Source organism: Aegilops tauschii, chromosome 7 (genome assembly GCF_002575655.3).
Source record: "Aegilops tauschii subsp. strangulata cultivar AL8/78 chromosome 7, Aet v6.0, whole genome shotgun sequence".
In the NCBI taxonomy this organism is placed as follows: Eukaryota; Viridiplantae; Streptophyta; class Magnoliopsida; order Poales; family Poaceae; genus Aegilops; species Aegilops tauschii.
The window spans coordinates 628,265,932-628,278,238 of record NC_053041.3 but is presented as its reverse complement, the minus strand read 5'-3'; the positions used below and the strand labels follow the sequence as shown (position 1 = coordinate 628,278,238).

Here is a 12,307-nt window from a genome sequence, read left to right as displayed (position 1 = left end):
CAAATAACCAAAACCCTTTACGGTATATAGAAAGCTAAACAAATAATCAAAACTTTACAAAAACAAATAATCAAAATGAAAACTGCTCTCACCTATGACAACAATGTAATTGTTATACTATTATTTTGGATGGTAAACTATCAGTGTCAATATTAATTTTTCCCATAGCCAAATTGACAACTTTGAATAGAACAGCGAAATGATGGTAAACTATCACTGCCAACATTAGTTTTATTCCACTTTTCCTAGAAAACGGAAACCTGGCGCATGCATGGTTGATCGATATCGCCGGTTGTCCTTCCCGGCTCGATAGGCGTTTGGGCCATGCATGCATGATGTGGATAAAAGCTGACGCCGAGTCATGGCGACCAGACAGCAAGGGCGTCAATCACAGGAGCAGTGCTCAATGGTCCTCAACAGCGACGGTTCCATGTTCACGCGGTGTGCGCGGTGGCCGCGTGGGCTTGAACTGTTAGGCAAACAGGAGGAAGTTGTTGGCGATCAGAAGAGAGAGGAAGGGACAGCTATGGCTCACGTCCAGGAACATCTCGCCCCTATACTTTATCACCGTGTAGCCCACGCTTCTCCATGCATCTCTATGCATGCATGCATGCATGCATGCACTTAGCCAGCTGAGACCAGGCTACCATTGTGATTTGATCTTCCCTACACTATTAGGAGAAATCATACTAGCAGCGCTAGAAATACCTATAGAAGTAGCGTTGGGTCCAGCACTACTGCTAACGCGCTACAACTAAGTTGTAGCAGTAGCGCTGCTCGGACCAGCGCTATTGGTAAGTATGATTAGCAGTAGCGCTGCTCCAACCAGCGCTACTGATAATTATCTGTAGCGCTGCTCCAAAGCAAACGCTGCTGATAAACCAGCGCTACTGCTAATATTGCTGCTTTCATATTTTTATTTTCCCTCTACGTATTTGTGATGTATTTGTGCATGCTCTATACAGTAGTTTCATTATATCATAACAAACATATATTATTCTGATCATATCATACACATACAGTAGTCTCGTCATACCATCATCATCATCATCATCATCCAACACAAATATCATCACATCTCGAAAATAGCGATACACAAGTCATGTCATGTCTCGAATAAATGCAATTGCATGGTCATGGCACACACACAAGTTTCATCATCTCTATCTAAACCATGAAGTAGAAGAGAAGAGCAATCAGAATGAGCAAGAGCGCGACTATGTAGTACTTCTTGAGGCACCGGTTTCACTCCCTCTCTTGCCGGAGTGTCCACCTCAAATAACTATTTTCCGCTTCGGCTCTGCTGTCGAACCCTCTGTGGCTAGCGCCCGGGTACCCCTCCACCTGGGCCTGAGTGTCTGGCCAGTGATCGTACACTCCTGGAACCCTCCCAACGAATACGGCGTAGCAGCCCTTCGCCATCTCTGATCTATGTACCTGCATCGTCAGTTGATGAAATTCAACGATATTATGCAACATAATGTACTTAGGAAACACAAAAAGGCATAATTAGCAAAATACAAGTAAGCTATAGTAAACATAAATAACGAAGTTCCTCATACCCAAACTAATTAACTAGAGCTATCTACGCTAGTTCAGGAGGACGGTTTAATTACATCACAGAGTTTCGCCGTGCATAAATTCAAAATTTTGCCATAAAACGACAGTGGTGACACATTGTCATCGTCAATCATTCCTCCATGTCGGCGGTCCAATCTTCATAGTCAGGGAGGAAGCACCCGAGCTTCGTGAAAGGCTTCAGGTCCAGACGCTGAGCGAGTAGCAGTGCTCGGACATCTTCCCACGTGATTGGCCCATGGTAGAACATCCCTGTTAGTTCGAGGACCTCCTTCATGATCACTTGGGTAAGTTCACACTGTACGTGATAAAACTCAGCTCGGATTCGAGGATCCGGTGTCCTTCTTATGCTTGTGGCCCAGTTCACAATCTCGGCATCATTGTGAGTAGCTGACATGCGAAGGCGTTGATTATCCCTTCTATAATCGATCAGGTGACGCATGAGGTAGAATCCATCAGCCTTACTGATGTACGGTTGCTGGATGCAGCAGAAGTCGGTCTTATGGCCGAAACACAGCCCGTTCTTCCTGTACTTTTTTCACCTTGATATATCCACTAGAAAGGCTAAAGGTTAATAGGGCACTATCGAGAAAACTCTTTATGTGCGTGTAATCCTTTTTCTTGATGTTCTTCGATGAGTCCAAGTACATAGCATGGGAGTATTCTGGGTACAGAGAGATGAGGACGACGCACCCCCCCCACACTGCGCAATAAGTACTCCTCAAATTAGCCTCCATGCTTGCAAAGGAATGATTAAAACTTATGAAAGGATATCCGCGGATGGCTTATGTGGGATGATAAGGCAGGAGAATAGTTTACTTGTCCTTATTAGCGATCATGAACTCGCCGATGTACTTGCTCGCATAGTCACGGTGCTCTTTGCAGACTGCCAAGAAGCTCTCGTGCATATAGTACGGGTCCGCGATGCAGATATATTTTATGTTCTCACGCTTGATGATTTAGTTGAGATACGGCGCATACATGCGGATGAACTGGAAATCCAGCTTGGTCATGTGGAACATGTCGTAGATGTAGTCAAATCGCAGGATGAACTTATCCGCGGGCCATCTCTCGACGTACAACTTCCCGACCGACACCTGAGCCGCGTAAAGCGGGTATCCTGGTTTTTCCGAGATGAGAAGGCTTTTCTCTCTGGCCAGCACATCTTCATGAAGTCTCCTTAGATCATTGTTCAGTATGTGCTCTAGCGCTTTTGGAGGTAGGATCGGGTGGCCAGCGACATGGAAACCCTCCGCACCTTCGACGGGTATTCTGTCTACCTCCCCAGGCTTCAGAGGCGGCTAGCTGCTTGAAGCAACTCTGGCGCCTTTAGGGCCTTTCTTGTTCGGTCTCCTCCTTTGCTTCTTGGCGGGTGGCGGTAGTGAGCCCACCATACCTTCCCTAACCACCACCCCCAGTGTCGTCAGGCTAATCAGTGGACAGCCCTCGAGTTGTTGCTAGGTAGAGGCGGCATCTAGAGGCGTCTCCTGCGAGGATCGCATGAAAAGAGACTTTTTGCATTCCGCCTTAGGACGTTCCGGCTCCGGCAAATCAGGAAGCATCAAGTCATCATCTCCATGCTCATAGCCTGAGTCATAGTCCCGAGCCATCAATCATCCATCATCGTAGGCGTTATTGATATACTTGAGAGGGTCATCATCCTCCTCCTCCATGAAATCATCAACATTTGCTTCTTCTACAGGGGCGCCGTCATCTGGCACTAATGGAGGCTCTCCCTCGCATCGTCCGCTATCACCCGCCACGACAGGTGCAGGTAATTTGGTAGGTGGGGTGGTGTTCATATCTTCTTGAGGAGTTGTCGTTGGTGTGATACTGGGCGCCTCGACACGAAGAAGAGTCTTCGGACAAGGCAAGAACCAGCTCTTGCAAGCGCCAATCTGTTTAGGGATCTCCTCGTCATCGACTGGTACCGGAGGAGGCAAATCCTCGAAGCCCGCCTTGACACTAGCCACGTTAACCTTGAAGACGCCCGGCTTCAGGATTGTGGAACATGCGGTCCTTCGGCTTCACGATCACTGCCTTTCCCACAGCCACCTTCTGGCCGTTGATGTCGTACAATAGGGTGCACAGGGTATCGTCGGCCTACGAAGACATGTCTGCGACGTCAAACATCCAAAAGGCAACTGAAACGGAAGACTATAGACATGCTGGTGAAAAGTGAAGGAAATATGCCCTAGAGGCAATAATAAAGTTCTTATTTATATTTCCTTATATCATGATAAACGTTTATTATTCATGCTGGAATTGTATTAACCGGAAACTTAGTACATGTGTGAATACATAGACAAACAGAGTGTCTCTAGTATGCCTCTACTAGACTAGCTCGTTAATCAAAGATGGTTAAGTTTCCTGACCATAGACATGTGTTGTCATTTGATGAACAGGATCACATCATTAGAGAATGATGTGATGGACAAGACCAATCCGTTAGCTTAGCATAAATGATCGTTTAGTTTTATTGCTATTGCTTTCTTCATGACTTATACATGTTCCTCTGACTATGAGATTATGCAACCCCCGAATACCGGAGGAACACCTTGTGTGCTATCAAACGTCACAACGTAACTGGGTGATTATAAATATGCTCTACAGGTGTCTCCGATGGTGTTTGTTGAGTTGGCATAGATCGACATTAGGATTTGTCACTCCGTGTATCGGAGAGGTATCTCTGGGCCCTCTCGGTAATGCTCATCAATATAAGCCTTGCAAGCAACGTGACTAATGAGTTAGTTGCGGGATGATGCATTACGGAATGAGTAAAGAGAGTTGCCGGTAACGAGATTGAACTAGGTATGAGGATACCGACGATCGAATCTCGGGGAAGTAACATACCGATGAGAAAGGGAACAACGTATGTTGTTATGCGGTTTGACCGATAAAGATCTTAGTAGAATATGTAGGAGCCAATATGATCCTCGAGGTTCCGCTATTGGTTATTGACCGGAGATGTGTCTCGGTCATGTCTACATAGTTCTCGAACCCGTAGGGTCTGCACGCTTAATGTTCGATGACGATTTGTATTATGAGTTATGTGATTTGATGTACCGAACCCCCGGGAGAAGTATTGGGCCTATTGGGCCTTATTGGAGGAGAGGAGAAAGGGCCACGTGAGAGGGGCGCCCCCTGGCCCAAACCGAATTGGACTAGGGGAGGGGGCCGGCCCCCTGATGTCGCTTGAAGCTACGTCGGTATTTCCCCAAAGAGAAAGGGATGATGCAGCACAGTGGCGGTAGGTATTTCCCTCAGATATGAAACCAAGGTTATCGAACCAGCAGGAGAACCAAGCAACACAACATAAACAACCCCTTCACACGGATAACAAATCCTCGCAACCCAACGTGTTAAAGGGGTTGTCAATCCCTTCCGGGGTACGGCGCCTCAAGCTAGATAGGCAAAGGACGTGAGGTAAATTCGTAGTAGATTGATAGATCGAATGCCAAATAAGATAAATAGAAATAAAACTCAGCGAGGTATTTTTGTATTTTTGGTTTAATAGATCTGAAAATAAATGCAAAAGAAAAATAGATCGCAAAAGCAAATATATGAGAAAGAAGACCCAGGGGCCGTAGGTTTCACTAGTGGCTTCTCTCGAGAAAAATAGCAAACGGTGGGTGAACAAATTATTGTTGGGCAATTGATAGAACTTCAAATAAACATGACGATATCCAGGCAATGATCATTATATAGGCATCACGTCCAAGATTAGTAGACCGACTCCTGCCTGCATCTACTACTATTACTCCACACATCGACCGCTATCCAGCATGCATCTAGTGTATTAAGTTCATGGAAAAACGGAGTAATGCAATAAGAACGATGACATGATGTAGACAAGATCTATCTCTGTAGAGATAGACCCCATCGTTTTATCCTTAGTAGCAACGATACATACATGTCGGTTCCCTTTCTGTCACTGGGATCAAGCACCGTAAGATGAACCCACTACAAAGCACCTCTTCCCATTGCATGATAAATAGATCAAGTTGGCCAAACAAAACCCAAATATCTGAGAAGAAATATGAGGCTATAAGAGATCATGCATATAAGAGATCAAATAAACTCAAATAACTTTCATGGATATAAAAAGATATAACTGATCATAAACTCGAAGTTCATCGGATCCCAACAAACACACCGCAAAAGAGTTACATCATATGGATCTCCAAGAGACCATTGTATTGAGAATTCAGCGAGAGAGAGGAAGCCATCTAGCTACTAACTACGGACCTGGAGGTCTACAAAGAACTACTCACGCATCATCGGAGAGGCACCAATGGAGGTGGTGAACCCATCCGAGATGGTGTCTAGATTGGATCTGGTGTTTCTGGACTCTGCGGCGGCTGGATGAATATTTCGTCGACTCCCCTAGGGTTTCTGGAATATTTGGGTATTTATAGAGCAAAGAGGCGGTCCGGGGGGCACCCGAGGTGGGCACAACCCACCAGGGCGCGCCTGGGCCTCCTAGCGTGCCCTGGTGGGTTGTGCCCCCCTCGGGGCACCCCCCAGGCGTAGCCAGGGCCCATTACGTTCCTTCTAGTCCAAAAAAATCTCCGTAAAGTTTCGTTACATTTGGATTCCGTCTGATATTGATTTCCTGCGATGTAAAAAACATGGAAAAAATAGCAACTGGAACTTGGCACTATGTCAATAGGTTAGTACTAAAAAATGATATAAAATGACTATAAAATGATTATAAAACATCCAAGATTGATCATATAACAGCATGGAACAATAAAAAATTATAGATACATTGGAGACGTATCACCCCCCTCTTTCCTTTCCCCTCTCTATCCCTTACCTTTCCCTCTGGTGGAAGAAAAGAAAAGGGGGGGGGGGCGAATCCTACTTGGACTAGGAGTCCAAGTAGGACTCCCCCCTGACGCGCCCTACCTGGCCGGCCTCCTCTCTCCCTTCCTCCTTTATATACGTGGCCAGGGGGCACCCCAATTGCACAACAGATATTCTCTTAGCTGTGTGTGGTGCCCCCCTCCACAGTTACACACCTCGGTCATATCGTCTTTGTGCTTAGGCGAATCCCTGCGCTGGTAACTTCATCATCACCGTCGACACGCCGTCGTGCTGACGGAACTCTTCCTCATCCTCAACTGGATCAAGATCTTGAGGGACGCCATCGTGCTGAACGTGTGCTGAACACGGAGGTGCCGTATGTTCGGTGCTAGGATCGGTTGGATCGCGAAGATGTTCAACTACATCAACCGCGTTACTAAACGCTTCCGCTTTCGGTCTACGAGGGTACGTGGACACACTCTCCCCGCTCGTTGCTATGCTTCTCCTAGATACATCTTGCGTGATTGTAGGAATTTTTTTTAAATACTACGTTCCCCAATAGTTGCATCCGAGCCAGGTCTATGCGTAGATGTTATATGCACGAGTAGAACACAAAGAGTTGTGGGCGATAATAGTCATACTGCTTACCAGCAATGTCTTACTTTAATTCAGCGGGATTGTTGGATGAAGCGGCCTGGACCGACATTACATGACTGTGTTCATGAGACTGGTTCTACCGATGTGCTTTGCACACAGGTGGCTGGCGGATGTCAGTTTCTCCAACTTTAGTTGAATCGAGTTTGACTACGCCCGGTCCTTGTTGAAGTTTAAAACAACACACTTGACAAAAAATCGTTGTGGTTTTGATGCGTAGGTAAGAACGATTCTTGCTAGAAGCCTGTAGCAGCCACGTAAAACTTGCAACAACAAAGTCGAGGACGTCTAACTTGTTTTTGCAGGGCATGTTGTGATGTGATATGGTCATGACGTGATGAGATATAAATTGTTGTATGAGATGATCATGTTTTGTAAAAGTTATCGGCAACTGGCAGGAGCCTTATAGTTGTCGCTTTATTGTATGAAATGCAATCGCCATGTAATTGCTTTACTTTATCACTAAGCGGTAGCGATAGTCGTAGAAGCAATAGTTGGCGAGATGACAACAATGCTACGATGGAGATCAAGGTGTCAAGCCAGTGACGATGGAGATCATGACGGTGCTTTGGAGATGGAGATCAAAGGCACAAGATGATGATGGCCATATCATGTCACATATTTTGATTGCACGTGATGTTTATCTTTTATGCATCTTATTTTGCTTAGTACGGCGGTAGCATTATAAGATGATCTCTCACTAAATTTCAAGGTATAAGTGTTCTCCCTGAATATGCACCGTTGCTACAGTTCGTCGTGCCGAGACACCACGTGATGATCGGGAGTGATAATCTCTACATTCACATACAACGGGTGCAAGCCAGTTTTGCACACGCAGAATACTCGGGTTAAACTTGACGAGCCTAGCATATGCAGATATGGCCTCGGAACACAGAGACCGAAAGGTCGAACGTGAATCATATAGTAGATATGATCAACATAGTGATGTTCACCATTGACAACTACTCCATCTCACGTGATGATCGGACATGGTTTAGTTGATATGGATCACGTGATCATTTAGATGACTAGAGGGATGTCTATCTAAGTGGGAGTTCTTAAGTAATATGATTAATTGAACTTTAATTTATCATGAACTTAGTACCTGATAGTATTTTGCATGTCTATGTTGTTGTAGATCAATGGCCCGTGCTACCGTTCCTTTGAATTTTAATGCGTTCCTATAGAAAACTAAGTTGAAAGATGATGGTAGCAACTACACGGACCAGGTCCGTAACTTGAGGATTATCCTCATTACTGCACAGAAGAATTACGTCTTGGAAGCACCGCTAGGTGCAAGACCCGCTGCAGGAGCAACTCTGGACGTTATGAACATCTGTTAGAGCAAAGCTGATGACTACTCGATAGTTCAGTGTGCCATGCTTTACGTCTTAGAATCGGGACTTCAACAACGTTTTGAATGTCATGGAGCATATGAGATGTTCCAGTAGTTGAAGTTAATATTTCAAGCAAATGCCCGAATTGAGAGATATGAAGTCTCCAATAAGTTCTACAGTTGCAAGATGGAGGAGAATAGTTCTGTCAGTGAACATATACTCAGAATGTCTGGGTACCACAACAACTTGACTCAACTGGGAGTTAATCTTCCTGATGATAGTGTCATTGACAGAGTTCTTCAATCACTGCCACGAAGCTACAAAAGCTTCGTGATGAACTATAATATGCAAGGGATGGATAAGACAATTCCCGAGCTCTTCGCGATGCTAAAGGCTGCGGAGGTAGAAATCAAGAAGAGCATCAAGTGTTGATGGTTAACAAGACCACTAGTTTCAAGAAAAAGGGCAAAGGGAAGAAGTGGAACTTCAAGAAGAACGGCAAGCAAGTTGCTGCTCAAGTGAAGAAGCCCAAGTCTGGACCTAAGCCTGAGACTGAGTGCTTCTACTGCAAAGGGACTGGTCATTGGAAGCGGAACTGCCCCAAGTATTTGGCGGATAAGAAGGATGGCAAAGTGAAAGGTATATTTGAACATGTTATTGATGTATACCTTACTAATGCTCGTAGTAGCACCTGGGTATTTGATACTGGTTCTGTTGCTCATATTTGCAACTCGAAACAGGGGCTACGACTAAGCAAAGATTGGCTAAGGACGAGGTGACGATGCGCGTGGGAAATGGCTCCAAAGTTGATGTGATCGCCGTCGGCACGCTACCTCTACATCTACCTTCGGGATTAGTTTTAGACCTGAATAATTGTTATTTGGTGCCAGCGTAAAGCATGAACATTATATCTGGATCTTGTTTAATGCGAGACGGTTATTCATTTAAATCAGAGAATAATGGTTATTCTATTTATGTGAGTAATATCTTTTATGAACATGCACCCTTGATGAGAGGTCTATTTTTGTTAAATCTCGATTGTAGTGATACACATATTCATAATATTGAAGCCAAAAGATGCAAGGTTAATAATGATAGTGCAACTTATTTGTGGCACTGCCTTAGGTCATATTGGTGTAAAGCGCATGAAGAAACTCCATGCTGATGGGCTTTTGGAATCACTTGATTATGAATCACTTGATGCTTGCGAACCATGCCTCATGGGAAAGATGACTAAGACTCCGTTCTCCAGAACAATGGAGCGAGCAACTGACTTATTGGAAATAATACATACTGATGTATGCGGTCCGACGAGTGTTGAGGCTCGTGGCAGCTATCGTTATTTTCCGACCTTCACAGATGATTTAAGCAGATATGGGTATATCTACTTGATGAAACATAAGTCTGAAACATTTAAAAAGTTCAAAGAATTTCAAAGTGAAGTGGAAAAATCATCGTAACAAGAAAATAAAGTTTCTACGACCTGATTGTGGAGGTGAATATTTGAGTTATGAGTTTGGTCTTCATTTGAAACAATGTGGAATAGTTTGGCAACTCACGCCACCTGGAACGCCACAACGTAATCGTGTGTCCGAACGTCGTAACCGTACTTTATTAGATATGGTGCGTGATACGTCTCCAACGTATCTATAATTTTTGATGCATTCATGCCATGTTTATAATATTTCTACATGATTTTGGTATGATTTGGTTAGAACTAACCCGGACTGACGCTGTTTTCAGCAGAACTACCGTGGTGTTGTTTTTGTGCAGAAATAAAAGTTCTAGGAATGCACTGAAAATCAACGAAGATTTTTTCTGGAAAATATAAAAAATACTGGAACGAAGAGTTACCGGAGGGGAGTCCCGTGGGCCCCACGAGGGTGGAGGGCGCGCACACCCCCCTGGGGCGAGCCCCCCTTCCTCGTGGACTCCCTGTCGGGCCCCCTGACTTGTTCTCGACGCCAACCTCTCGTATAAATCACCAAACTTCCAGAACTTAACCTAGATCGGGACTTCCGCCACCGCAAGCCTCTGTAGCCACCAAAAACCAACCGGGACCCTATTCCGGCACCCTGCCAGAGGGGGGATCCATCACCGGTGGCCATATTCATCATCTCGGCACTCCCGATGACGAGAAGGGAGTAGTTCACCCTCGGGGTTGAGGGTATGTACCAGTAGCTATGTGTTTGATCTCTCTCTCTCTCGTATTCTTGATATGGCATGATCTTGATGTATCGCGAGCTTTGCTATTATAGTTGGATCTTATGATGTTTCTCCCCCTCTACTCTCTTGTAATGGATTGAGTTTTCCCTTTGAAGCTATCTTATCAGATTGTGTCTTTAAGGATTTGAGAACACTTGATGTATGTCTTGCATGTGCTTATCAGTGGTGACAATGGGATATTCACGTGATCTACTTAATGTATGTTTTGGTGATCAACTTGCGGGTTCAGTGACCTTGAGAACTTATGCATAGGGGTTGGTACAAGTTTTCATCTTGACTCTCCAGTAGAAACTTTGGGGCACTCTTTGAAGTTCTTTGTGTTGGTTGAATAGATGAATCTGAGATTGTGTGATGCATATCGTATAATCATACCCACGGATACTTGAGGTGACATTGGAGTATCTAGGTGACATTAGGGTTTTGGTTGATTTGTATCTTAAGGTGTTATTCTAGTACGAACTCTATGATAGATCGAACGGAAAGAATAGCTTCGTGTTATTTTACTACAGACTCTTGAATAGATTGATCCGAAAGGATAACTTTGAGGTGGTTTCGTACCCTACAATAATCTCTTCATTTGTTCTCTGCTATTAGTGACTTTGGAGTGACTCTTTGTTGCATGTTCAGGGATAGTTATATGATCCAATTATGTTATTATTATTGAGAGAACTTGCACTAGTGAAAGTATGAACCCTAGGCCTTATTTCGAAGCATTGCAAAACCATTTTCGCTCACTTTTATTACTAGTTACCTTGCTGTTTTTGTATTTTCAGATTACAAAAACCTATATCTACCATCCATATTGCACTTGTATCACCATCTCCTCGCTGAACTAGTGCGCCTATACAATTTACCATTGTATTGGGTGTGTTGGGGACACAAGAGACTCTTTGTTATTTGGTTGCAGGGTTGTTTGAGAGAGACTATCTTCATCCTATGCCTCCCACGGATTGATAAACCTTAGGTCATCCACTTGAGGGAAATTTGCTACTGTCCTACAAACCTCTGCACTTGGAGGCCCAACAACGTCTACGAGAAGAAGGTTGCGTAGTAGACATCAAGCAATTTCTGGCGCCGTTGCCGGGGAGGTTAGTGCTTGAAGGTATATCTTTAGATCCTGCAATCGAATCTTTTTGTTTCTTGTTTTATCACTAGTTTAGTCTATAAAAGAAAACTACAAAAAATGGAATTGAGGTTGCCTCATATGCTTCATCTTTTTAATGTCTTTCGTGAAGATAAAGATTCCGATAATTGTGCCAAAGTGTTAGAAGAAGAATGCATTAAAATGTTTGGCACTAAATCTTTGAATGATGAGCATGATTGCAATGTTTTTAGTATGAATTCTTTGAATATCCATGATGCTATTGATATGCAAAGCTACAAGCTTGGGGATGCTATGTTTGATGAAGAGGATATTTTTAGTCCCCCAAGTTTTGATGTGCAAATTTATTATGATGAAAGCATGCCTCCTATCTATGATGATTATTGTGATGACACGTATGCTATAAAGAATAATGATAACCATGAAACTTGTCATCTTAATTTCAATTTTCAATCCCATGATAGTTATTTTCTTGAATTTGCTCCCACTATTCCGAATGAGAAGAATTTTGCTTATGTGGAGAGTAATAAATTATTTATGCTTGTGGGTCATGAAAGGAATGATTTATTTGAAGGTTATATTGTTGAATTCATTCATGAAG

The 12,307-nt window shown here is 43.9% G+C and overlaps 1 protein-coding gene across 1 annotated transcript in view; it reads right to left on the bottom strand.

Moving 5' to 3' along the window:
- Nucleotides 1-1,690: 1,690 nt before the first annotated feature.
- LOC141027548 (uncharacterized) overlaps nt 1,691-12,307 on the bottom strand; it is a 28,911-nt gene continuing 18,294 nt past the window's right edge. Inside the window, exons 5-7 of the mRNA XM_073504617.1 lie at nt 3,223-3,572; nt 2,560-2,730; nt 1,691-2,105 (exon numbers count right to left, since the gene is read on the bottom strand). Coding sequence (XP_073360718.1) covers nt 1,691-2,105; nt 2,560-2,730; nt 3,223-3,572 — 936 coding nt within the window. The remainder of the gene's footprint in view (nt 2,106-2,559; nt 2,731-3,222; nt 3,573-12,307) is intronic.